Source organism: Cyprinodon variegatus, unplaced genomic scaffold, assembly GCF_000732505.1.
Source record: "Cyprinodon variegatus isolate N-32 unplaced genomic scaffold, C_variegatus-1.0 Scaffold211, whole genome shotgun sequence".
Taxonomy (NCBI): Eukaryota; Metazoa; Chordata; class Actinopteri; order Cyprinodontiformes; family Cyprinodontidae; genus Cyprinodon; species Cyprinodon variegatus.
In genome coordinates this window covers 903487-931136 of record NW_015150664.1, presented here as the reverse complement: position 1 = coordinate 931136, position 27650 = coordinate 903487, and the positions used below count along the sequence as shown (strand labels likewise).

Here is a 27650-nt window from a genome sequence, read left to right as displayed (position 1 = left end):
TGAAAGCTCGTATTATTAAGAAACATTACATGATACATTCATTTATACTGTTGAAATGTCCTAATTAAATTGAATCCCAACAGTCTTGACATTCTCAACGTTTGATTCGCACATATTTTTTGTTTTTATCTTTTATATACTGCATTTGATCATTCAATCCACATGACTTGAATCACAGCTAATAACTTCAAACAGAATCTATGGCTGAACCTGGTGGCTTTTTTCCTGTTTATGTATAAGATCAAACTATATGCACTTTTACAGATAAATACGGTGAATATCACATGTACCGCACCCCAAGCATGCACTCATCTGACCAGGACATAATAGTGGTTTCTGAAAGAATACTGCATTGTTCCTAGCCTACATCCAATCACTACTGGACATGACTTTGCTGCATAGGCACCTTAAGACACCCTGGACATGAAAACCATAAGAAAGTGACATCTGAGGCAGAGAATCCTTCACTCCTTTGAAGTTCCTGTGATACACTTAATAACCAAGGGTTTCTTGCACTGATGTCTACAAAGACAGCCGTTTATGACCTTAGGCATAGCTCAGAGGGAAGCCCTTAGGGATGCAAAGCAGTGACTTCCTTTTGGTACTTCAGCATATCTGTACGTCTATATTTTTTCTATCCAGAAGTAACTGCATACTAATTATGCACGCCCCAACAGTGTCAGATGAATGAAGACACCTATAAAAGTGTGTGCTCTCCTACAGTAGTGCTCATCACAGAGGCATGCATATCTCTCCTAGCGTCTCCCATTGGATTCACTATATTATTTAACAGAAGGATGAGTTTAATGCAGCCTGGAACACTTACTGGAACCACTGAGACTACAAAAAAAATCATACAGAAAGCTGATGCTATACCCCTCCAACATCTCACCAGAAGCTTTGAAAAAAGTTATTTCCACATCTATCACATTTATAAAGTTACTTTTACAGTAAGGGTTTTTATAAAAAGATTTCAGGTGTTAACAATAAGGCAAGTCCTAAAGAAATTGTAGACAACTGTGCACGTTTATCCTTTAATTTGAGCAGGTGAATGCAAATATAGCATTATTTTAGATTACAATGATTATATGATTGAAGTATGAATTAATAGAGAGTGAGAACTTCAGCAATTCCCATTCTATTGGAATTTCTATTATATGCAATGTCCAAGTATGAGTTTATTCAGGAAAAGATACAGACTGATGATTTTCAATAAATACAAGGATGAAAGCCTAGGGTGAGAAGGTGAGCGAATATAATGAGCGATCGTGTTTATGGATGTGAATATAAATTCTGCTCTATGGGTTACTGTGTATGGAGGTATGAATGTTGGTATTTATATAGGAGGCGTATTAAAGAATAGGAACTGACAGATCTGTAATGCATTATGGAAATAGTATGAGATCCCTTTTGCCACAATTAAAGATGTACTTTTTTTTTTTCCTAGATTCAACAATCAGCATAATTGCAAGAGTAATTGTTGAATATTGGAAAAGGTCTAAAATTAAGTATCCTATCCCTACATCATATATATGTATGTATACAAACACAGAGGTCTTCTAATTATCTATATACATACATAGACATCTTCTAATTATCTATCTATCAGTCTGTCTGTCTGTCTGTCTATCTATCCATCCATCCATCCATCCATCCATCCATCCATCCATCCATCCATCCATCCATCCATCCATCCATCCATCCATCCATCCATATTAACAAGGTGTAAGTTGTCTATGCAATACACCTGACATTTACTCAAGATTTGATTTCTTTTTCTTTAACATGAATTACTAGCCTTACTGGGACAACCAGTTTATGACTCGAATAAGTTGCTCAGAGAGTCTAGGTTGTTTTAGAAGTAACATTCAGCTTCCTTTATTTGTTAACTTTGAGCTGTCTCATCTTTCTCTTTACAAACTCTACAGATTCTAAACCTTTTTGGTTTTTCTTGTGAATGACTACTGCTGATTTGTTTTTAATTGATTTTGGATAGCTATCAACACCTAAAAACTGTCCAATCAGCATTTTCCCTATGGTTCTGTAGATATTAAAAATAATTCAGTATAATTTAATTTCAATATTCATTTCATGCAATAATTCTCTTTATAACCCGAGTTAGGATAAAGCGTGGAATTCTCTTTATAGAAACTGTACTTTCCCTTTTCATTAGCATTAAGCCATTCCCTATCAAATACCTGAAATAAATGTTTAAATATATCACTCTGTTTGAATTGAACACCTTTATTGTGATTATAACTCTTGATTAAATCGCTGAACTGGAAATTAATGAAATACAACTTTGTTTTTAATAAGGTCCTTTTAGCATGATGTATATAGATGGGTAAATAATACATTTTTGGTTGTGAGAATTCCTAAAATAAGGGTCTTTGGTGACTTTAAGTGTCTAAAAATATCAAACAACAGTTGTCAGAAAATCTCAGTGGTATAGTAGATAATTTATGCATTGAAAAAATCCAACCACGACCCCCAAAGTCTGATACTCTCATCTCAAGGTTCTCCTGAAATGCTAATAATTACGAGGAATATAACAGAATGTGTCATAATCCTACTAGAGTGAGATCTATTTACTGTTTGAGAGACAGCCGCAGCAAGCAGCAGCATATGTAAATGCAAAATCAAACAGCTGATGACTGAAACACCATCAACGCTTATCCTAAGGCATAAAAAACCCACAGTGTAGTGGGAATTTAGCTCAACAAGATGGGAACACTAAATAATAAGACTTCATCTTACTGAGCTTATGGCTAGGCAGGCAAGAATAGCACTGATAACGAAAACATACAACAAACACAGATGGCAAGCATTTTTAAAGAGTAGAAATGAATAAATCACAATGAGCAAAGATCTAAGACAGAAAGTGTAAAAAGAAACAGAGGTGAGAGTAATGGTGAAGAAAATAAAGAGAAGAGTGCTGAGCTCTGGGAGCAGAGAGTGACAGTAAACTCCTGAATTCAGACAGATAAAGAGAATTTTCTCCTATAGCCAGGGGACATGTTCGTCTGGACTAAATCCTGACGTATTACCTTTCAGTTCCACTCAGATCAGTACACAGCGATTTAAAACAAAAAAAAAAAGAGGTCAGCAGATTAACCTGTCCCATTTGTAACCATGGTGAGAGTTGAACTGTCCCTTGAATTAATTAATCTATATAATTAATTAATCTATATCTGAGCATAATTTTATTAGTTCTTCAGTTAAAAAAAAAAAAGATCTGCATGTCGCTCATATTAAACAAAAATCTCATATACTCTCCTTGTTCCTTGTTTTTAAAGACCATGTTTAATCTGTGTGGACATAAACATGTCAAATTTATTCAAAGTAAAGGTTTAAAATGGTTTTTGTTTTGTTTTGTTCAAAATTAGGTGTGTTGTAAATAAAGTAGATTAAAAACTCAAGGTAGGTTTATTGTAAATAAAACTTGCAATGACTCATGGGAAACGGAGGATTATTTGCTGGAGGATCATTTACTGGAGCAAACATGCCAGCAGTGTCAGTTATAGTTGAGTACTTAATTCTATCCTTAATTCACTAAAGAATGCTAATACACATCTTTAAAAAAATTTTTTATGACTTTTATGAGACAATTTTTATGCTTTTCACATTTTCTTTGTCAAACTGCTTGTCTGACGTCATCATCGGACAAGCTCAGAGCAGTGAAAAAATATGATTAAACCATGTTTCTCTGCCTTTTTGTTGCTTCTTTCTTTAGGTTATGCACTATATATCATAATGTTACCACGATGTATAAAAATATAAAACTCAAAAAGACTAGACTTATGTTTAAATCCAAAGCCTAAGAAGTAAGCTCCCAGAAGTAGCTTAGGATCCCATTTGCTTTATGACAAGTAATAAGACAGAAACGATTTTAATGCATTATTTTCTCAGGAAATACATTATTTACCTTTAACGTATTATAGTTAAGTATGCTTACTATTTTTTGATGAGGGAGAAATAATTCAAATCTTATTTGAATGATTATATTTTTATTTCGTTATTACCTCCAACTCCATGCTTAAACAAAACAAAAAAAAAAAATACTTTACAACTCACCTTTCAGAACCGAATAAGCTTTTCGATGTTACAGCTTTTTCCATTAAAATTCAGATTTTTAACATCTGAGCCCAAAAGATAAAGAAATCACTTTTTTTACGGAGTGAGATCATCCTCATAAACATTCTTGATAGGTGTGAATTAAAATCTGTATGCACATAAAAAATGTCACTTTTATTTAACAGAAGAGGCTGGGGTGGGGGCTAATAAATGGGCAAACATTTTTATCTTGAGTCTGCCAAAGCTTTTAAGATGGGGGGAAAAGGCCCTTTGAAGGAATGAGAAAATATTCACAGCGATAACAGATCTACACTCCGTCACATAGCAGGCACAAACAAAACATGATAAGGAAGAAGTGTCCTTGCAAATGATGTGGTGATAATTAGTCCTCTAACACTTGCAAAGTCATGCACAGAGATTTTTGCTACTATTAAGGCTGAATAAAAAAAAATGCAATGTGAATTTTGTTCAGTATAACATGAATACAATGCAGATCTAGAGAAAGCAATTAGAGTTTCAGGTGGAAATATAAATCTAGATAAAATGGTGTTACATAGGAGAACAGAGGGTGTTGCTGCTGTGATAAAATTCTGTTGAAACAATCAAGTTGTTTGTTAAGGAGGTGGGAATTAAAAAAAGTAACCAACTTTTCTATTTTACATAGTCTAAGTTTTTTTGTTTTTGATTTAAAAAGAGTTAAAGCTAAAACTTGCATTGCTTTCCATTAAATTCAGTTCTATATATTAATTGTTTAGTGCCAAAATTGTAGTCACCCAGTCCACCATGTTCCTATTTTTACAGGGGATCAGGTCTTGATCATCTGAGTTTGAAAGCAGCCACCTGTGCTGTCTCTTCAGGATGCAAACAGCTCTCTAACCTTTAAGCCATGATTTTCCAAAGCAGCTTTACTGGTACAAATTTTTTAAGGAATGTTTTTTTTATTTTTCCCCCCAATATTTTTCAATACAAAAACATCCTTCCTTTCATAAGCCAACCCTCGTAGTCTTAAGCCCTATTTACACTACACTTTTGAAACCGTGCAAAGAGCACATGAGCAGACAGCCTCAACCCCTATTTATAGTACGCTAATTCATTTTGCGGATTTTCCACCATGTCTGGCTTAGTAATTTACAGATCTCTTCACATGTTCACAACACAAACTTCTTCTCAGCCTATTAACAATAAATGGCATCAAAGGAGTGTGTTGCCATCGGGAATGATGCATGTACCTAGGCTCTCAATGAAATTTGGGCAGATAACGTTATCAGGCACATATGTTCCTGAATGATATGGGTGGCGCAGTTTTTGTTTGTGTAATTCCCGCCTCGAGAGCTGTAGTATCATGGACCGCCGTTAGGAGGCAAGAAACCATGCTAGCATGATGTGTAAATGATCATAAGAACCAAGCTCGGCATGGTTAAGTGATCCAAGCTCGGTCCGAACTCGGCACGGATCTATTTCAGAGGGGTAGTGTAAATGGGGCAATATGTACTCATATGATATCTATCTTTTACTTTATTGGGGACTGGATAGCGGGAACAGCAGTCTCAGCAGAGATCCTCATGCCTCCCTCTCCCCAGCTACCTCCTCCAGCTCTTTTTGGGAAATCATGAGGGATTCCGACACAAGAAATTTTCGGATTACTCCTGTCGAAGTGGAGAAGCTTTATTTTTGGTCGCTCCCAACCAACTTTTCCCCTTTCTTTAAGGAGTGTCTGGCCACCCTGAGTAGGAAGGTTATTTCTGTCACTTGTATCTAGGATCTTTTGGTCATGGCTCAGATTTCATGACACAATCTGAGGTTAGTGGAGGAATGTAGACCATCCATCCATCCATTTTCTGACACGCTTTATCCCAAGTGGGGTCACTGGGTTGCTGGTGCCTATCTTCAGCTGTTTACGGGCGAGAGACGGGGTACACCCTGGACAGGTCGCCAGTTCATCGCAGGGCAACACTGAGACAAACAGGACAAACAACCATTCACACACTCACTCACACCTAAGGAGAATTTAGAGAAGCCAATTAACCTAACAGTCATGTTTTTGGACTGTGGAAGGAAGCGGGAGTACCCGGAGAGAGCCCAAGCATGCTCAGGGAGAGCAAATTCCATACAGAAAGACCCAGGGCCAGGAATCGAACCAGTAGACCACCCAGTAAAACAAAAACCTTTATATCTTGCTCTCTCATCACCACTACAGATCTGTGCATCATCCTCATTAATCCCTGCTGCCAAAGCGATCTACTACTCTCTTCTTGAGAACCAAAGAGAGGCAGTAAGATACAGTACGGTCATCTGAAAATAGCAGGGAATGAATTGCTGACACCCTACTGCCCTTGGCTGTGCCTAGAAATCCTATAAATGAAAGTTATGAACAGAATAGTTCAGCTTGGATGGAGTCCAATGTACACCATGATAAGGTTTCTTTAATGCCCAATATGCTAAGAAAAGCATACTGGACTCACTGTTTAAAATAAGCTAGGAAACTATGTCCTTTTCTTTGTCTTTTTTTTCTACACTAGTCTTAGTAATACAGTGTTTTCTGATGAGAACCAATTTCTTTGTGTGGATTTCATTTTTGTTTTCTTTGTATTGACATATAACCCAAATTTCAAGGAAAAAAAAAAATAAAGATTCAGATTTGGCAACATCAATAAATCAAATCAGATATTCAAATTCCTGGACAGGCCTTTTTTCATCAGAGCTGATTAAATAAATGTGCTGCTACTGTTAGTTTTAGGTTTACCTTGAAGGTATTTACAGCAGCATTCTGATCAGAGTTTGCAGTCACAATCATTGATAATATCAAACAACCTTTTAGTTTTTTGCTTTTTTGGTTATTTCTGAGTTAAATATGATATAATACAAGACCACTTTTCCTTTGCCCCAAGCTGCTTCACAAAAACAAATAAAAAGAAAATCCAATTTATAAGCTACCTGGAAACACAATGACCAAACAACCACTGAAGCAAAAAAACACTTAGCTTAAATTTCCCTCAATTCACGGTGATTTCCACCACTTGTACTTGTATTTTTTTATCCCAAAGTGAAACAATTCACAGATATCCTAGCTGCTCTCCACCTGTTTGAGATTGCTTTTCCTGTCACTTCTTGCCTTTATTAGGGCCACATAATTACCGCCGGCTCCCTCAGAGCTTTACCCTGGTTCATACGCCCTGGGCTCTCATTACCTACAGTGTTGCCTGGGCTCTTAAATATCAAAAACCTTTTTGTGCTCAAGGCACTGACTGCTGCTTAGCCTGGAGCAGCCCCTCCGTGCTTATGCTGTGTGTGTGGGATCATCTGCGTAAGCATAAAAACACACAAATGCATCAATGGACTAATCTTGCTCATAACAGGAACTTTAATATACATTAATTTTAAGCATCATGCTTGCCCCATCTAAAATGATGTGCTGTGATTTACAAGTATTGCATAAGACATGGTTTAAGTATCTAAAAAATTATTTTTTTCTGCCAATTTTAAATGTATAATAAATTTGCATAAACTCTCAAAGCTATTACAGAGGACAATTATGTCAGTAAAGACAGAAATGTATGGTCTTGGACAAGTTCTGCTTTAAAGACTTTCAGATCTAGCCAAAAACAATACGTGAATCAGAGTAAAAGAATATAACATATTATAATGGCTAACTTGGACTATCAGTTACAACCCTTCCATATGGAGTTTTAAGCATATTTCTTTAGGAGGATATCTAAAAAATAGTGGAAGAAAGCTTCTATTTACAAGAATAAAAGTTAATAAAAGGCAGTGAATTGGGACAGAATTATGTTAAAAACATGAAGTCTGTATATGAATCTATGCTCTAAAAGATCCAATTTAATGTTTGAAACTGCTACCAGTCATGATATTAGCCTCTAAATTAAACTCCTATTATCAGTCGTTACAAATGAATGTGATTGTGGTGAACTGAAAACTCTAAAAAAAAAGTTGCTTATGGATGCAGTATTGACTTTTAATTTTGTGCTCAGTGGCACATGGTTCTATAGTCCAGAGATTCACTAAGAAAGTCTGTTGCTAAAAGGTTTGGCATCGATTGATCTTTGAGTGCAAAGCTTCTTGCACAGCACCAGCATATATAAAGCTCCACCTGTTTGTGTCACCATATACACGTAAGCAGAGCTGGGATACATAGCTCATGTGCTGTTGTAACTTCACATTTAGAGCTTGGAATTTATTCAAGCAAACATGTGAAACTTTAAATTCTGCTGAATTTATTAATGCCAACAACCTCACACAAAATGTATGCTTTGTTTTTTTTTTTTTGTTTTTTTTATTAAGCAGAGAAACCTTGATGAATCTGTATTATTAGTGTCTTAACATTGTTTCAAAAAATGACAACTTCATATCATAAAAATTGAAGTATTACAATGGAAAATCATGAACACATCTTATACTGATCTATATTATCAGACATTACAGACAGAAATGTTAGGGTAGTGAAAAAAAATGAAAAAAATGTTCTTTGTAGTGACTTTTTGTGAAAGTAATACATTGTTTTAAGAAGGGAAATTATATTGAGAAGTCATCACATGGTAGTTCATGTCAGTATAATTTAAGCTGATATTTGAAGGGCTTAGAGGTCTGTTAGGGAACATTAGTAACAAACAGCATCCTGAAGACCAAGGAGGAAAGCAGACGGGTAAAATTATGGGGAAGTTTTAGCAGGATAAGTTTATGTATGTATGCCAAGTTTTGAACAGCTTACAGCAACTTTTCATTTCTTCATCTGAAAATGGAAAGAGTTCAGCAAAATTCTTGACCTACCATCATTCTTCTTCACCTAAACTGACTGGTTTGCTTTATAAAGAAAATGGCCTAAGGTACTGCTGGGGACCAGAAGAGATCAGTGGCTTAGGTTGGAGTTTATGTTGACAGAATCACTACAGTCCTGTCAATAGTCTGTCTGCAAGCCTTTATGGAAGAGCTGCAAGATGACAGCCAATCTTTTTTTTTTTCTTAAGAATACCATTAAAAGTCATTTTTTTTTTAGTTTGCCAGCAGTTATGTAGATAATACAGGAACATGATGAGATGAGACATAAACTTTTTGTCTTCCATTGAAAACACTTGATCTTTTTGGAACTAATGCCAAACATCATCCTTTTAAACCATTTCCACACTGAAACATGGTGGTGGAAGCATTTATATTGTGGATCTATAGTGACACAGAAGCTGTTAAGTAGGAGTAACAAGATGGATAAATATAGGAAAGAAAAAATGTAGGAGGCTGTACAAGATTTGGAATTAGTGCAGAGATTCACATTTCAACAGGGAACTGACCCAAAACAAACAGCCAAGCTACAGTAGAAAAGTTTGTGGATTTGAAATCTTTGAATGGAAGTAATAATAAAAAAAAACAGCAAGGCTTTCAGTGGTAAAAAGAACAGGAAATAATTTTTTAAGAGTGTCTTTGGTTTGATTTTGGGTTTCCAAATTATTTAGATACATAGGTGCCCCATTTTTCTAAGAGTATTTTACCTATATTTCTTAAATTAACTAAAAAAAATACAGATTTTTTTTCTTCATGTACAAGTTTAAGTTGTTCCACTTGATTCTAAAATCAAAAGTAAGTGAATAAACTAGTTTTGTTTATTGAACATTTACACCAAAATAAAACATGAAATAGGTTGTGTGGTTTCAGACAAGCATCATTTTGTGTGAAAGGGCAAAAATGACTCGCTGAATTAAAGCTGTGATGACCTCTAATTTATGTAATTAGTATCTTAATGTTAGAACGGCCAGGTCAAGATTGAGAGACTAGATCCAATTTAAAATCTGTGGTAAGACATTGGTCCTCATGCAACAATATTTTTTATATTCTTGTCGTAAATTTCTCATACATTTTCTCTTACCATGGGCTCGTAGGAACGCGTCACATCAGATTTAATGCTCTTTACTTCAGAAAATTATCGTAAATGATCCTCTTAAAAGTTGGTGAAGATTCTCAGTCATCCAGCTCATAGTCATTCCAAAAGAAGTTTCAAAACAAACCACTGGTCTGTGGAAATTTCCCCTATCTGGCATAATTTAGAAAGTAATTATGCCACTTTACATTTCTCTACAATGTGCACTCACTTATATACAGGTGAAATTTCCACGCTTGTTATTTATAAAAAAAAGCATTGAAAACAAAGAAGAAAGACATAATTGTTTTGGAGATCGAGGTTCTACTGACTGAGAACTGAGCAGCAGAATCAATAAATCACAAGAGCTTTAAATGATGTGTTTAAACTGTTTCAGGAGTAAAAAATGAAAAAAATTTATATATTATATAATAATAATTAATTATAATAATTAATTAATTAAATTATTTGATCTGAAAACAGTCAATGAAAACTACTGATGGAGGGCTAGAGGTGCAATATATAATGTAAATGCTTAATATCAGTTTGCCATCAAACAACACGACAACATTCTGCAAAATCTCCTTTCAATGCACACATGCACATGTAAACTGTACAACACATCTTCAGATCACATCTGTCATCCCTTCACCTTACTCTCCATCTCTCTCGTACAAAACATTAACATAAAACGGCTAAACTCTAATTTGACAAATTCAGACAGACACAAACATTTCCCATTTAATGTTATAACAAAGCCAATGAACTGCCATGGAGTGAAATGAATGCATGGCCTACGGTGTTACTGAACTTTCTATCTAGTTTATGTTCCAGATTTTATTTCAATAGCAGCTTGATCTTACATAAAGCTCAATTACTGTTCTTTTTTTTGATGAAATCAGAACAAATTAAACCAGTGTTCGCTGGATTCCGACATGTAAGCTGCAGGTGTAGTAACTGATAAATCTGTCTTCAGCGAATAAAAATGGAAATAAAAACCGTAGAGTTGCATAATAAATAATGATAAAATGGACAATTGCTTCTAAGTAAAACAAATGTAGACATTTACATGGGATAACAGCTGACTGATTAGGAAAGACTCCCAGTCCAGTCTGGAGTGCTCGTAATTTTTGATCGTATCTGAGAGAAGGTTAGAAATATGAAAAAAAAAAAATGGTGAGTACAACATTTTATCCTAAATCACTAATACAAACAATTTAAGAATGAATTTGTTAATACGAATGCTTCTTACATGAAGAGCAATCTGTCTCACTGTTGGTCAATCACAGAAAACCTAATTTGAAAAATCAAAATGAATAGTTTGTTGCTGTAGCATGGAAGAATATTAGGGCAGTGCTTTTATAAGGTGGTTTATGGTTCAGCCTGTAACTTCTACTATTGTTGATCCAGAAAAAAGAGGGTTGAAGCTTTGAGGTGATCAAAAATAAAACAATCGACAGAGGGAGCTTACTTTACCACTTGCTTTATCATTGATATTTATTTTTTATATTTTATATTATATTTAATCAAATATTTTGTAAAAGCTCAAATGTATTGTTTTATTTATCAAAAAAATTGTTTTCTCTAACTACAAAGAGCCACAAAGATTAACATGGTAAAAAAAAAAAAAAGAGTTGTTTGCATCATTGCTTAATTTAAATTTGAATTTCTTGTTTTTCTAAATGTTTTCACTTTCCACTTAAGTTGTTTATGCTTTTACCAAGCAATTTTGTAACTCCACATTTTTATTCACTTGTGATTTTCTCTTGATGTTTAAAGGTTTGTACTGTATTCATGCAGTTTGCTGATGTGGAACAAAAGCATACACCTCTAACTGTCTCCCTGAATAACGACTTTTAACATGAAAAATGGGCTATTAAAATAAGACGATGTCTTCCTGAGAAGATGCACACAGCAGGGATGCATATTCAATAAAATATGCTGATTGTTAAATCTTCATGTCATTTGCAAAACTGCAAAGTACATATGACAGTGTTTACCTAAACAGAATAAATTTGATTCTGTCTCTACTGCTTTGAAAACAAAGCAGTTGGGTATATACTTTAGGGTGAGAATGTTTAATAGTTTACTTTTCACATTTTTAAAACTGAAAAAGGCAAAATTTCTGCTGGCTCCAATGTTATAATCTAGATATCGTGTGTCCTATATCTTAAAATGTGACCAAATATAAACAACTTTATACAAAAAAACATTCTGAAATTTTTTCTTGGCATATCAAATAGCAAAATATTTAAAACATTCCGACTGTCTCTTTAATTGAGTAAATTGTAAAAGAAAAGAGAGAAAGAAAGTTGCAAAGATTGGCATAGTATCTGATCAGTTCACTGCTAGGTTTTAGCAAAATTAATTTATAATAATTATTTAATTAATTGAACTTTATTGATCTCACATTGGAGAAATTTACCTCTGCATTTAACCCATCCCCTTGGGGAGCAGTGGGCTGCCATCGTGGGGCACCCAGGGAGCAGTGTGGGGTTAAGGGTCCTGCTCAGAGACCAAGAGCTGCAGTATGTGGGAGTGGGGCTTAAACTCACAACCTCAGGATTCCAAGCACTATGCTCCCTAACCACAAGGCCGCCAATCCACTGTAAAGTTGAGAGAGGATTCATTCTTTTAGATGCTCCTCTTTTGCAAGTTGTCGTGGTCAGTATATAATGCAGCCACCATGGGGGAACATAATATGCAAACCATAAATGCAGTGAGGAGAGTTCTGAATACGTCAGAGCTAATACTATGTGTCACTACTTTGACTGTCAGATCATTTTATGTGTAAATTCAAAACAAATCTGGCACAAAAAAAAGCCAAATTATGCTTCACTGATCAGTTTTGAAAACCTAAGGGAAATAATATACAAATATTTGTTTTTCTATCCGTAGCTTGGCAGCTGACTTGAAAATCCATCACAACAATAAAATAGAGAATGAAGAATTGTCTGAGAATTATCATAGTCTCTGAAAATTACAATTTCAAAAGAGAATGTCTTAAATAGATGCAATGAAGTTAGGTGCAGCTTTTAGTATTATATGAGAATTCAATGCACAAGGACTATTTCTTCTCTTGCCTAAGGCAGTCTTGCTATATTTTAACCAAAATTTACTGATTTTGCTCGTAGAGCTTTCTTAAAATAATGTCAACATAAAAAAAGAGTAGTGACTTCCAAACTTCCAAACTGTCTTTGTGCAAAGTTGCTTATGTGAAAAGTGCATTACTGCAAGCAAAATCATCCTTTTCACCTAGGATACAGGTATTTCCATTTTGTTCCACTGATAAACCATACGTTGTAAAAAAGTTTTAAAATACAAGACAAAAGAGCAACCGAACCGACAAAGTAATCTGACAAATTATCTAAATACATTTAAATACTAACAAATATTTAAGAGTTAAGTAAAATTATCAACAAAAAACAGACAAAGAAAATGAAACAATTACAGGATTAATGTGTAAAAGAAATCCTGTGGTCCCATTCTTGTTGATTACTTACAATATTTGCTTAGGCATTCTTCAAGAAGGCGTTTTCCATAGACTAAGATAAGTTTGCTGTTTTGTGTTGAGGATGGCTTCACAGAAGGATTGTAAAATTTAGAAAAGATATCGGCTAATTTAAATCTCGTTGCTAATAATCCTCTAAAATTTTACAATAGAAACAAAATTGGTAGAACATGCAGAGCGGTTTAAAATAGACGCATCACTTCCTGGTAGCTTGATGCTCATTCAGTCAGGTTTTAAAGTAAAGATAGTCAGTCAGCAAGAAATGTGCCTATGTTGATCAGATTACCTGTTTTTCTTTATATCACCTTTAACTAGAATAAAATGCATGCTCTTTTAATATTTATTGCACTTGCATTGAAGAAGAAGTCTAAAAACAAAACTGTCATTCTTTTTTCATCCCTAGCTATTCCATAGGGAGGAAAATGTCAGTTACTAATGTGATGAAATCTGCTATGAATTACTAATTCATAGCTGATTTCATAGCAGGTTAGTTCTTTATTCTGCATTTTCTATTTATCATTGGTTATTACGACCTTAAATTGAAACAAAAAGGACATTTGGAGTACTGTGATATGGAGTCTACCACATTATATTTGCTGATGACTTACAATTTTATATTTGACCATAGTCCTTTACAGTGAGTATTTCTGGATGAATAAGTCAAAATTAACTCAATGTAGAAAAATAATGCAAGGTTAAAATCAGTTCTCGGTTTAGTGACATGGGGCTAAGGATCAATGAGCAAGAAAAGAACATAGGTGTCATCACACAATCTGTCCTGAATTTTAACAACCAAGTAAAATACATCAATAATTCATCCTACCGAGACCATAAAAGCCTTGCTAGAAAATTGTGTTTCTTTTGAAACAGGACACTTAAAACCGGAGCTTCCTTTTAATAAGTTTATACTGATATGTGTGTCTAAACAACACATTGGGTCACATTACAGTACACCCTATATTAAATCACAGAAATTGTCCCCCCATTATCAAAGCTCACTTTAAAATGTGTGAATGGTCTACACAGCACTTATTGCAATGGAGCAAATACTATTAATCTGACCAGTTGCTGTTCAGGTATGAATCATTTGGGCCTGTCGGGTCAGAGGGCTTGTTACTCTGTATTCTCAGAATGAGGAAATGAGTGGAGGCAGCATTAAGATTCTGTGTTCCTAACCACCAACTGAATTTATGCTTTTTTTAAAGTTTTTCTTTGCTTTAACTTTATAACATAATTAAAATTTCTTATCTCAGCTGTTTATTTTTTTCAGTCTGTGCAACTTTGTTCTTTCTCTGAAGCATTTAAATGACCCTGTTTATGAAAACTGGTGTGATAAGTTACCTTTTTCCTTTCTACCTAAATCCTTAAATAACATGTTAACTTTATGTCAATTTATTTTTTTATATTTATTTTTAAAAGATATTTCTTTTTTTTTTTAATTTAACAAATTCATCCTTTTTCGACATTAGCTGGTTATTAAACAGACTGACTTAATTATGGACATTGGAGTGACTTAAAGTAGCCGATACTTGGAAAATGAAAAAATTAAAAAATCTTACTGTTGTCCTCAACGAAGAAGTGAAAGACATCAGAAGTAGCATTTTCACCACTCTGCAGCACATAGCAGATGTTCAGATCGTCGATGTCGGCTGGAAAGAAAACAAAGTAGAGGTTGTTTTTAAACCAGTTATCTAAATGAGATCTTTTGAAACTGAAATATCCTTAAAAGCAAGATCAGAAAAAATAATTGTGAGATTAAATCTAACCAAAGAGGAGATAATAAACATAAAGAAAGCAAAAACATTTCACATCAGTATAAATGAATCCCAGTTAGGGTCAGTGTAATCTAACATTTCATGGTCAAGTCAATGTTAGGTGAGGCATGATGAAAATGTAAAATGATGGTTAAAGTCTAAACTGCACACGGAAGATATTTGTCTTTGAGAAGGAATATATAAAAAATATATTTAAGAAAGAATTAGCATTTTGTGATTAATGAACTTTCATGGGTTGTTTCATGCTGACTGCAGAAATGGCCTCAAACACCCGTTTGAAGTTGCATTGCAGCCCTTTGGCTTGTTCAAACACTTCCTCCCTTCAAATAAGTGTTCAGAGACGCAAGCTGTCCTGCTTTAGTGTCGGCTATACTAACAGCAGGTCTCTAGTATCACACTGATTCAATTACTTATCAGTGCTCAGCATGAACAATTTCCAACCGGAGAAATCATTTTTGAAAGTCATGCATCTGTAATCTGGGGCTATAAGGCATGCAAACCTGAAATCTAAAATGTCTCAAGCTTAAAGAGAAGAAATAAAAGGTTTAAATCCAAAAAGACCAGAAAGCGGTCCATGTCAATTAAAACTCCCAGGCCAAACCCCCACCCCCTCACCCAGCGACATACAAAAAAAAGCAGGTGATGGCGGATCTTTTAATGACAGGCGAGGTAAGAATGTTAAGAACAGGATGGAACGGGGCACCACACATCTGTTTCCTAAACTTTGCAGAATTACAGGGCTGTGGATGCACCTTTTCCCCCAAGAATTTCCCCAAAAACATCTATTATGGCACGGAGAAATCATAAACACTGCAAAAGAGCCTTGCCCCAGCACAGCTTATGCTTCAATAATAGATGTCGGGAAGAATGTTCATAAAACTGTAAACCCTTGACTTTTGACTTGGATGTCTGCCAGTTACTGTAGGTGGCCTGGTTTGATTATTTTCTCTATACAGAACCTTCAGAATTTTTGGCCTCTAACAGAATTTCTTTTAATTTTACTTTTTAGATACACTTTATTAATTCAAAACATTAGAAAAAATATCAAGAAACTAGCTGAAATAACTTGGCCTTTATTAAAAACATCAGAAACAGAATAAAAACAAAAAAAATATTGCCACAAGTAGCTTTTTTTTTACCAATAAAAAAATAATTATCTTTGGTTATGTGGTGGAACACAGATTAGAAAACATACAGCTGTCAGTTCATTTGGATTAGACAAATTATAGGTGATGAGAAACAATAATGTCAGATATCTGTTGAAAAATATTTTTTACTCTTAATGAAGTTTAACTGGGAAAATAAAGGTTACACACATAAACTGAAAGAATAAACATTAAACTTTTTGCAAAGGAGGAACACCTTAGCAAATATTATGAATATAAAATGACAATAATATGAAACCAGAAAAGCACTCAGAGAGCACAGACCTCTGCCAAGCAGCAAATTTTGCCCAATATTGTGCCTTACACCTATAACTAAAACTCACACATGATCATGCTACTTCCTGTCTATCAGAAGGTCTGTGATCCACCTGCAGGTGAAGTCAGCAGATTCAGCTGATAGAAAAGTCCGGCAAGTAAAAGAGTTGCATTGAACCCAATAGGTAACCTTTTGAAAAAATATTGGTTTAACAGTAATTCATATAATTTCTAGGGTAAATGGTCATTTAAGTAGAGCCTGACTGAACACAGACAGGCCACCGAATGATCTCAAAAAGCAACACATCATATCCCAAGCAAAATAAATTCAAGGCCCAGTCATTGGTAACTATCAGCCTGGAATATCCTTACAAAGTGCTTTCTAAGGCTTAAGGATTCCAGCAAACCAGGATCATGCAGTCAGTTAATATTCAAATAACATCAGCAATTTCACCTTTTAAAGTTTCTATATTATGGTTTTTTAAGCATTCCAACATCAACTATAGGCACATGTAAGATGACTATTAGCTGTATCACTATAGATTATTCATTTGTTATGAAATATTAGCTGTTTTTGGTTCTATTTTTCCAACCTGGAAGAACCATACTTGCCTTCACTGTAACACTGCCTCTCTCAGTATGGGTGCCGACATAGCTCTATAGCCACTGCAGCATAATATCATGCTACTCCTAGTAGATATGAACTCAAAAATTATATTTTGAACGATATACTGCAGGTGCTTTATTATTAAAGAAACAATGAAAAAAACAAGTTGCAGAGAAATGATCAAATTCACAAATAGGGATGCAGGAAATATCGGCCATTTTGAAGCTTATCAGTCTCAGCCAATGTAGTTTTCTTTCATGTAGTTGCTACTTTTTTTTAAGGGGTGGAGATCAGTCATGTAGTATTTGGTTATGTGACAGTGATTGTGGTGCAGCTTGGAATTATGTGTTTAAGTGAAGCAGAGAAGGAATGTCAGCGCTGTGTTTACTTTTTAATAGAAACCAAAAAGTTGAGAAATATATGATATCAGTAAATGTCAGTTTTCTTCACTGTAATATTAACATTAGTTACCAATATTAGCCCAGATTTTCATATCATTGCTTACCTACACAGAACTTAAATCTGATTAAGATGCTTTTGGGAGGTTGAAACACTTTATCATGATAAACTCATCAACTTATTTAGAAAATAAATAATATTTAATTGGACTCTAAAACATGCCAAAGTAAAAAAAATAAATAAATAAATTTATTATTGAGCCAAGTCAGAAATAATTAGCTATAGTTTTAATTTGACCTGTTTTAAGCACCTTATGCTAGCTGATAATCATTGGCTAAGTAAGAAAAAATAGTCAACAGATTGATCAGTTTGCAAAAATAATAATTGGATGCAAACCAGCTTGTGAGACCCTAAGCCAGCTGTTCAAAGGAAAATAAAGGGAGACAATATTTAATTTTTAAAGGGATACATACATAAATGTAATAAAAAAAAAAACTGTTCAGTAATTATTTTCACAGTTCTGTTTTAATTTAAGAGAATGTTTAACAGCACTGGTTTAAACCAGAAGACCTTACAAATCTAAAGTTAACAGTGCAAACAGGGGGCAGGCTCTTCATTCAATATTTAAACGGAATGTCTCTTGGGGAGTGCCCTGGAAAAGGACGAGTAAATAAAGAGCAAAGGATTGTCTCTTTCACCTGACTGCCTCTTTTGACAAGCCTGTTTGGTCTCTCTCACTCATTCTTTCACGGCCCTTCCCTCATTCCTTATTTCTCTAATGTCACTTACATCCCCTCACCCGCTTCCCCAGCCGGCTCCTCTGCACTCTCCTTCCCCTCCTCAGTACTTTTCTGCTTTTTTCTCTCTGCGCTCTCGTCTTATCTGGGCTCTTTATTGTTTGGAAGACTGAAGCCACACAATATTTGTAAAGAGCGTCCGTCTCCTTAAAGGTTTCTTTTTTTGCTGTTAGATTTCAGCTTAAATCATTGCTTATACAGAGCAGGTGAATATCTGTACATGTTGGCTTAATTGCTAAGGCGTGATGATTGCATTGCTTCAAACAGCAATCAGTGGTATTGTTATATGAGTGCATGTGTCAGTACTTATCCAGACTCAAATTTGCAGCTTTTAGCCTATTTAATAATATTTCAAAGGTTTTCTATCAACTTTTATGCTAAATAATACTAAACTTTATTTCCGCACTTTAGCATACTTTTGCCGATTATGCAGGGGAAAAAATCATGTGTTATGATAGAAATGTGGAGGTGTACAATTTTTCTGTGCAATTTTCTAAAACTCATACAATTAGAATAAATTGCTTTAAAGTGACCCGACCCAGTTATGCTACCAGATTTCACCGCAGCTAAAATACCACCCTGTCACTTCCAGCTCTGCACTGACCTTTTCACACTATCCTCTACCTCTGCCCTGCTTCATTTAACAGACCTCAGAAGGGTACATCAACCGGAAGACCCAGAAAACAGTAAATTATTAATCCGCAGTGTCTACAAAAATATCACCAACTAACTTTGGTCCGCTAATTACAATTTGATGAGGCAGGCACATCTAAATCAGACCCATAAATTAACTACTAAAAATCCCAAGCTGGCACTTGTCACATGTATGAATAATTTTAACCGCATAAATTAAAATCTTTTGGAAGCAGAAAGTGAGAAAATAATAAGACTTACTGAATTACAAAGGGATTTGAATGTGTCACTTTTTTCATGTTACACCTATGAATAATTATTAGATTAATAAAATACAGTGAAAGCAAGTTCCCTTTGCAAAAATAATAAGACAACTGAGCTCTCAGAGAAGGTTGGCATCGGTTTGAAATGTTCTTAACTAATATTTATGACAAAGTACTAGTTGTAAAGATTAGGTTCAGCCACTGCCTACTACTGGGCACTGTCGTTCAGCTTCCAGAAACCTGACTAATACGCTTTTATCTCAATTAAAAATAAGAAAATGTTTATGTTTTTAAAGCTGTATGATCGTGAAAAACATGGCCAACCATGCCGTGATGCCCTGACTAACTAACCAAAGCTTTATGCACACCAACTGTTAATTTAATAAGATGAACAACAAAAATGAAACAAACTATGCACATTAAGGGCCTGATCCTTTATTGTTTTGCTTATATAAAAGCATGTGTAAACTTGGTAGTGTGACCTGATCTGATCTATTAAAACTATGCAAATTTAATTGCGTGTCTAAAATGACCAGAACTGCAGATACAATTTTTTGTGTGTTCTTCTTCTTGAATATTTTATTTAGTTTATTTATATAGAACCAATTCACAACAGGTCATCTCAAGGCACTTTAAATACACAATTCAGCCAGATCATACAGTCAAACTGATTCAAAGTTTTCTATCTAAAGAAAAACAGCTGATTGCATTGATTCATTGAGTCGACAGCAATCCCACAGTGGAGAGGAAAAACTCCCTTTTAACAGGAAGAAACCTCCAATAAAACCAGACTAAGTGCGAGCAGCCATCTGCCGAGGCCGACTGGGTTTCAAGGATTATTAAGAACATATGCTGATAGTAATTCCTTACCACCCAGCACGTGACTTTTTTTTTTACCCAAAAGAAATTGTGGGTACAGCCCGTGTTTCTAAACACATTAAACTAAACATTACCAGCCACCAGAGAACTAGAAACAATTATGAAGCCTGTAAAGTGACATTGGGGGGTGGTAAAAATGTTTTTTCTCTCTGAATACCTGATGGTAAGCATCCCTATGTATCAGCTTAAGATGATTGATATTTTATCTTTTAACTTGAACATTTATTATTTTCTTCTTTTTTGATTATTGTTACTTTTCACTTTAGGATACCATATATTGTTCTGTATAAATAAGAATAATTAGTTGTATTAGAACTTTTTTGAATTATTGTTATTAATTTGTACATGCAACTCCATCGCTTTGAACTACAAATAGACATCAGCTGGACAATATTTTAATGAAAGCTTCTTTTTTTTTTATTTAACACTTCTTTTACATTTGCTCTCATTGTGGTTTTTTTATACTTTAAATGTAGGAAGAAAAAGCAATATCTGCTTCAAGAATCTGCCTTAAAAATTCAGCAGCATGTATTAGGGATTGGTTAGACTGATGTTTAAATAATCAGTATTTGCATCAGCCTTAAAAAAACCTTCATCAATCTACTTTGACCTTAATCCCTTTTTTATGCCCCGCCCCCAAAAATTCATAGTAGCAGACATAATTTCCTCATTTGAATTGGCCATTTTGTTCAATGGTTTTACATACACTCTTTTTAGATCGGCTGCAACATGCCCTCTAATTGCACTTTTTATTTATTTTTTTCCACAAAGCAATATAGCACCTACAGTAGAGCAATAACCACAGAAAAATGATGATGGTGTTGATTTAAAGATTTTTGCAAAGAGAATAAAAAATAAAACAAAATGAGAGACATTGGTAGCAATGTTATTGACGGAGATACGTAGAATATCTAAAAATGGATTTCAAGTAAGAGAAGCAACACTTTCAAAGTTTTTTTACTCCAAAAAGTTTTAAGTCTAAAACAACTGTATGACTGATAATACAGTCATCTGAATTAATGATAAATAAACAAATAATCTTTGAGGCACACTAAAATATAAATAGTAGTGATAATTTATAGAAATCCACCAAAGCTACTTCTAATTGTTTTTCTCTAAAACCTTATTCAATTAAATGTTACAGCTACTGTAGTTACTACCCATGTCTGGGTAAGAGTAAATATGCTATAAATAATAGTGTGTTTCTATGGAACTTGGTATTTTGGCTTAAAATTTTAGAAAAAGAAAAATATCATATCAGTACATTCCTGGTGACAACAATGATGGTGTATATAATTAGTTGAGATAAATAAGTATACAGCCGGTTTAACACAAGGTGTCCACAATCTGCTAATATGCTCCATATGTGAACAATTTTGCTCTCTGCAGGGGCTCCTAATAAAGACCATATAAAAATAAGCAGTGTTTATAAATATAAAGGGGATCATTTTTGTATGTTTCCTTTAATCAATGCGACAAACAAATGCCAATAATTGCACAATGAATCATGTTTCAACATTGTGCAAACTGCACGCTTTCTTCTCTTAAACTTGTATAGATAGAAATTTTTTAAAAACGTGATGCTTTTTCCTTAGATGTTAAGCAGAGAAAACACATATAAAACTGTGGTTCTATAGCTTTTAAACAAACAAATCTCAGTAGGATCTCATTAAAATAATATTATTATTATTAGTATTAGTTATCTTTCCTCAAAGTATCATTCGGGTTTTAAGTTCAGGACACATTTTATTTTGGAGGAAAGCACAATAATGACTATGGATAGTAAAGGTCTCTGAGCCTTCTTTCATGCTGTATGTGTCAAATTTCCAAAACTTCTCATTCTTATTTTCAATATTTCTATGAGCACATCTATGTACAGGTATTGTTGACTGGCACTCATAGATTTCTTGTGTTTTTCTTGTTAAGTTATGAACAGATTGACTTTTTTATTATATTATTAATGATTATTAAAAGAGCTTACCTTGACTGAATGTATCGACGGAGTTGTTTCCATGTCCCAGGTTGACGATGTAACCGTGTTTGGGCTGGGTAGTGATATGAAACAACACAGAGTCCGGGCTGCTGTCCCTGTCCTCTGCTCTTAACACTTTAGGGGTTATGGGGAACCCCAAAAGACCTGTGGACAAAATCTTCAAAGTAGTTGCACCTTTATTCACCACAATCTGAGGGACACCATTGTCTATTGCCAGTACGGTAATCTTCATAGTCTGAGGGCGTCTTGTCTCAAAAACCGTGTTTGGAAAAACATAGAAGTCTGTGTGTGTGCCATCAGTGACAGTGAAGGAGAAGGTGTCTTCTGAGGATTCAGTTCCATCGTGTTTGTAGCTGATGAGGTTTTCATTGAGGTCTTGTTTTGTGAAGCTGGAGACAGGTGTGGACTGGTTGTAGAGCAGTTTACCATGAAAAGGCAACTGAGTGATTGTAAATTTGATCAGCTTCTCGTCTGTGTCCTGATCTTTAGCTGTGAGCTCGAATGGTGTGATTAGCTTCAGCTGCCCCTCAGTAACAGCCAGACCGTTAATGGTTACAACTGGTTTCTTATTATCTACATCCACAATAGAGATTCGAAATGTTCTGAAAATGGGATTGTACCCGTCCGTCACTTCAAACTCAAAACTGTCCATTTTTACCTCATCATCTGAGGTGTGAATGTAGAAAATCTTGCTGCCTGCTAACTGAAGTTGGGTAAAAGATCCAATGGGTATCCCAGGAGCGTCTGTGCTCTCCAGGTGGCCTCTGACTGGTGCCCGCGTGACAGTAAAAACTAAGTTCTCATCAGGACTGTTAAGGTCAGAGGTGCTCAGAAGATCTGTGGTCAAAGTCACTCTCCCACCTTCTCTCAACGACACACCTTTACTGATGACATCTGGGAAAACCATGTCAATGCTGCCCACAGAGATATAGAAGTAACGATCTATGAGTGAGTTTATTCCATCAGTCACATCGAATTTAACTAAATCTCGGATGCCCTCTTGTCCATTGTGTGTGTACTGTATGAGTCCTAGGTCAATTTCAGATTGTGTGAAATTCATGCCGACTGTAATGTTCTCAAGAGACCTGGATGGGTTTTTTCTCTGTAATATTCCCTGACCAGGCCCAAATCGGATGATATATGTTAGTGTGCTGTCTTCTGAATCTAAATCTGTTGCTTTGAGAACTTTATTGTTAATCTCTTTCGTCTCGCCGAGTTCAACCTCCAGGCCATCATTGATAGCCATTCTGGGGGTCTCATCATCAACAGGGATGATCATGATAACAGCTGTTTTCTGCACAGAGTACTTTCCATCTGTCAAAATGATATCAAATCTGTCCTCTGTAGTCTCTGAGTCATCATGTTCATAAATTATACCTGATGCCTCTATAATCTGTTCTAAGGTGAAGTTAGACACCAAAACAGAGCCTGTGGATAGCTGATTTAAAATAGCACCATGTTTAGGAGGTTTGGAAATGATGAACATCAGCTCCTCGGGTGGAACGTCGGCGTCAGCTCCATTCAAAATTGAGGAGTCGATGATAATGTTCATCCCCTCCATCAAAACTATCTCCCCCAAGTAAATCTCTGGCTTTTCATCATTTGTAGGGATGATTATGATTGGAAATAAATTGTTCCCTGAGAAATTGATGCCATCAGAGCACCTAAATGTGAACCGATCCTCCAGTGGCTCAACACCCTTATGAATGCTCTGCACATAGAAAATATTTCCCTCCCTTATGTCTCTGATGGTGAATGCACTGATAGCTGTTCCTGACCTTGACTTTTCTGAGCCTGGAGCTGGGGATATATTTTCCACATAGCCTGTGGAGGGCTGAACAATGATGGTGCAAAGGATATCATCTGTTGGAGTGTCATTATCATCAGCGTACAAGTGCTGAGGGCCGATTCCATATTTCTCTCCCTCAATAATGCTGAACTGGAGCCCAACTCCAACTTCAGGGGCCTGATTGTCAACAGGCAGGACGGTGACTCGAATATGGACTCCACTGACCTTATTGCCCCCTACTGTCCAATCATCAGACATGTCGGTGAGGGTCAAATTAAATCCATCTTGCTGAGAGATAAGACCTATCTCGCCACCTGTGTGCGCATACACAACTACTCCATTAATTATGTCGGCCTGTGTAAACCTTGTCGCCGGCACTCCTTTGACTAAAATGTCCCCAAATACTGGAGGATCTTCCACAATAAATGTAAGCCGGAAGTCATCAGTGTCATCATCATGGCCTTGAATTACATTTGTTGTTATTTCTGCCACTCCATTTTCCAGGACGTCCATGTGGGACCCAATTGTTCCTGTGGGCAGGCTGATGGACGGAGTTTCATCATCAATAGGCTTTACATTAACTTTGACCATCACAGTTACAACATGTATCCCATCACTGACATCCAGCTGAAAATCATCGCTCATCGTCTCCTCCCCGCTGTGAATATATGATATCTTCCCCTCTGAGATATCATCCAGTTTGAAAACCCTGTTTTTCTCCAGGTCAGTGAACACAGCCTGAATTTTGCCATGTTTAGGTGCTCGGCTTAAAGCAAAGGTTATCTTTTCACTTTCTGTGTCGAGGTCTTGAGCATCTAGCTCTGCAACAGTGATGATGTGCATCCCGCCTTCAAACACTGTAAAGCCAGTGTTTGTGATCTGTGGGGGGTTGTTGTTGACCGGCTGCAGAAAGATGGTAAATGCCCCGTCTATGCTGTTTCCTGCTGTGTCTTCAACCGTGTAGCAGAACTGTACAATGTGGGCCGTGATCCCCAGCTCCAAGTCTGGGGGTGCATAGGAGATCTTATGATGGTTGATTTGAGCTTGTGTAAACTCTGTCATTTCAGTATCAGGACGTTCTGTCAGCACTAAAGATCCAAACACGACAGGATTATTTTCATCCATATCAGTTGGGGCCTGGATGACTGTGTACTTGAGGTCACGATCCTCTGAGTCCGTATCAGTGTAGCGGAGGACCTCTCTGCTGAACTGAGTGAGTTCATATTCCTCAACGGTCATCTGTAGAGCAGTGCCAGGGTACAGTTCAGGGGGCACATCATCAACTGGTAAAACACGAATTACAAAGATACTTTCTCCAGATAAATTAGGTGGGTCATTGTCATCCTGAACTGCAAATATAAACTGATCCATGATTGTTTCTGTGCTGTGAGGACCTGTGTGCCTGTAAAACAACTTTCCCTCTGTTATGTCTTTCTGAAGCCACTCTGTCACCTCCTTCTCATACATTTCATCCTCAGCATTAAATTTCCAAGAGGAGGGGTCCTCCGGGGCATCCGACTGCCGAAGGAGCACTTTGCCAATTGTTGAAAGTGGGGGGATAATGGTAAATTTAATCATGGAGTCTTCAGAGTCAATATCAGCAGCACTGAGCATGAGAGGAGATATGGGAATTATTTGGTGTTTAAAGAGCACCAAACCTGTGTTGGCGTTGATGATTGGCGGCTCATCATCAGTGGGGACGATTGTAATAGGAAAGAGAAATTCAACATCATTTTTTCCATCTGTCATCTTAAAGACAATGTTGTCACTGTATGTGTCGCTGCCATCATGCTGGTAGACAACAGCTCCTGTAGTGAGGTCAGCAGGTGTGAAGAATTTCCTCTGAGAGCCCAGCACCATGAGGTCCCCGTGCCGAAGGCCGTCCACTACTGTGACTGTGACAGAGTCCAAGTTGTCCTCATCGCTGATCTCCAAGTTTTGGGTGCTGATGAGAGGCCGTGACTGGCCCTCATAGAGAAGCTGACCCGTGTTACGCGTTACAATAGGGGCCAAGGTGTTCATCGGCTTCACAACAATCATAAAAGCAAATGTGTCAGAGACGGCCCCCTCCGTGTCTATGACCTCAAGTTCCAGCTGGAAAATCCTCTCACTGTCTGAGTCCAGAGAAGGTGGAACATAAGCTATTTTCAAATCTTGCAGATCTCTCTGGTAGAAGGAGCTGATTGGGAGGTTTCTGTCATCTGTGCTGACTATATAGCCCTCCTCATAAGATAAGGGAGATGTGATATTAAAAATTAGCTCTTCTGGGTCTGACTCCGTATCCTCAGCAGCCAGCATGTCAGGAGTGAGGGCAGTCATCACAAACTGGCTCACCTCCATCATCATCATGGAAACAAAGCTGGGCTTGGGGGGAGTGTTCTCCTCCCCATTTCGAATGCGAACCAAGAGATGAAAATACTCCTGATTCACCAGGTTCCCTTCTTTGTCATGCAGCTCCACAACCATAGGAACATAATCCCTGTTTGGAGATTTGTGATCAAAGGTGTGCTCATAGCGAATATCTGCTTGCATAAATTCATCACAGTCCATCACTGAGGCAAGTTTACCTCCATCAATGAGTTTTCCATATCTGGGCATGGTGCTGGCGCCGGATAGGGATGCCACCTCACATTTGTAAGACTCTCTGTCATAAGTAAACTCTAGGATCTTCTTATCAATAGGATTACTCATCCCTTTAAGACGATCAACAGTGAGAGGCATGTTTTTGGTTAGTAACTCCAGCTGCGTAAAAACTACTTCCACCTCCATCATGAACGGGATGATAACAGTTTCTGTTTGGGCATCATACCTGAGCTGCAGCCTCACTCTGTCCTTAGCGGGACTCCTGGAGCCGTAGTGGGAATACATCACGTCGCTTGGACCGAAATCGCAGGGAAACTTTTTAGGAGAGAGGTGCCCAGGTCTCTGTGTGAGCGGGTCGTTTTCCAGCACCGTGATGCTGCACCGGTCTCCCGGCTGTGTCTGAACCACTAGATCGTTAATGGGGTCGATAAAGACCGATCTCCCGAAAGGGACGCGTATTCCGTTGTTGGCCACCAGAATTGCATCCTCCGACAGCTCCGACCGGAGCGCGTAAAATAACCCGGAGCTGTCCGGCTGCGCGAAAACAAAAGCTGCTGTTGAAAAATACAGGACAAGTCCGTGGAGCAGCATCTTCGCTGCAGTGGAGGGGAATCTGTGCAATGCTCACCCAGGCTGGATCACTTGGAGAGAATAAAATCCCACAGATTGATGGGAGTCAGATGGATGTGACTCCCGCGCATCTATCCCTCTGATGCTCTCAGCTTCCACAGCGCACAGGAGTTTTAACTTTATGCTTTGTAGAGGCTTTTGCTGAGCTGCTACCGCCCATCTTTGCACATATTGGAGAATATCTGAAAGCTTGTGGGCTTAGCAGCATCGCCAGTGGGCGACACGGCTGGCATTCACAAAAAGAGGCTGGATTAGGAAAATGAGCTGAATTAGTTCCAGCAGGTATAACATTGATTTGGCGCCACACGCATTATCTGCGTTCTTCAGGTGCTAAAACACGGTGCGCACACTGATTTAATATCCTATCAGCTGTCGGTAGATTTTATTCAACATTTTCTGTACTTGTAGTTTTTCAAACAGCAATAATGTCTGA

The 27650-nt window shown here is 36.6% G+C and overlaps 1 protein-coding gene across 1 annotated transcript in view; it reads right to left on the bottom strand.

Moving 5' to 3' along the window:
* Positions 1-27299, bottom strand: part of frem2 (FRAS1 related extracellular matrix protein 2) — a 117910-nt gene extending 90611 nt beyond the window's left edge. The window contains exons 1-2 of the mRNA XM_015380350.1: positions 22204-27299; positions 15008-15097 (exon numbers count right to left, since the gene is read on the bottom strand). Of these exons, the coding sequence (XP_015235836.1) occupies positions 15008-15097; positions 22204-27178 (5065 nt within the window). The 5' untranslated portion in view covers positions 27179-27299. The remainder of the gene's footprint in view (positions 1-15007; positions 15098-22203) is intronic.
* Between the last annotated feature and the right edge of the window lie 351 nt (positions 27300-27650).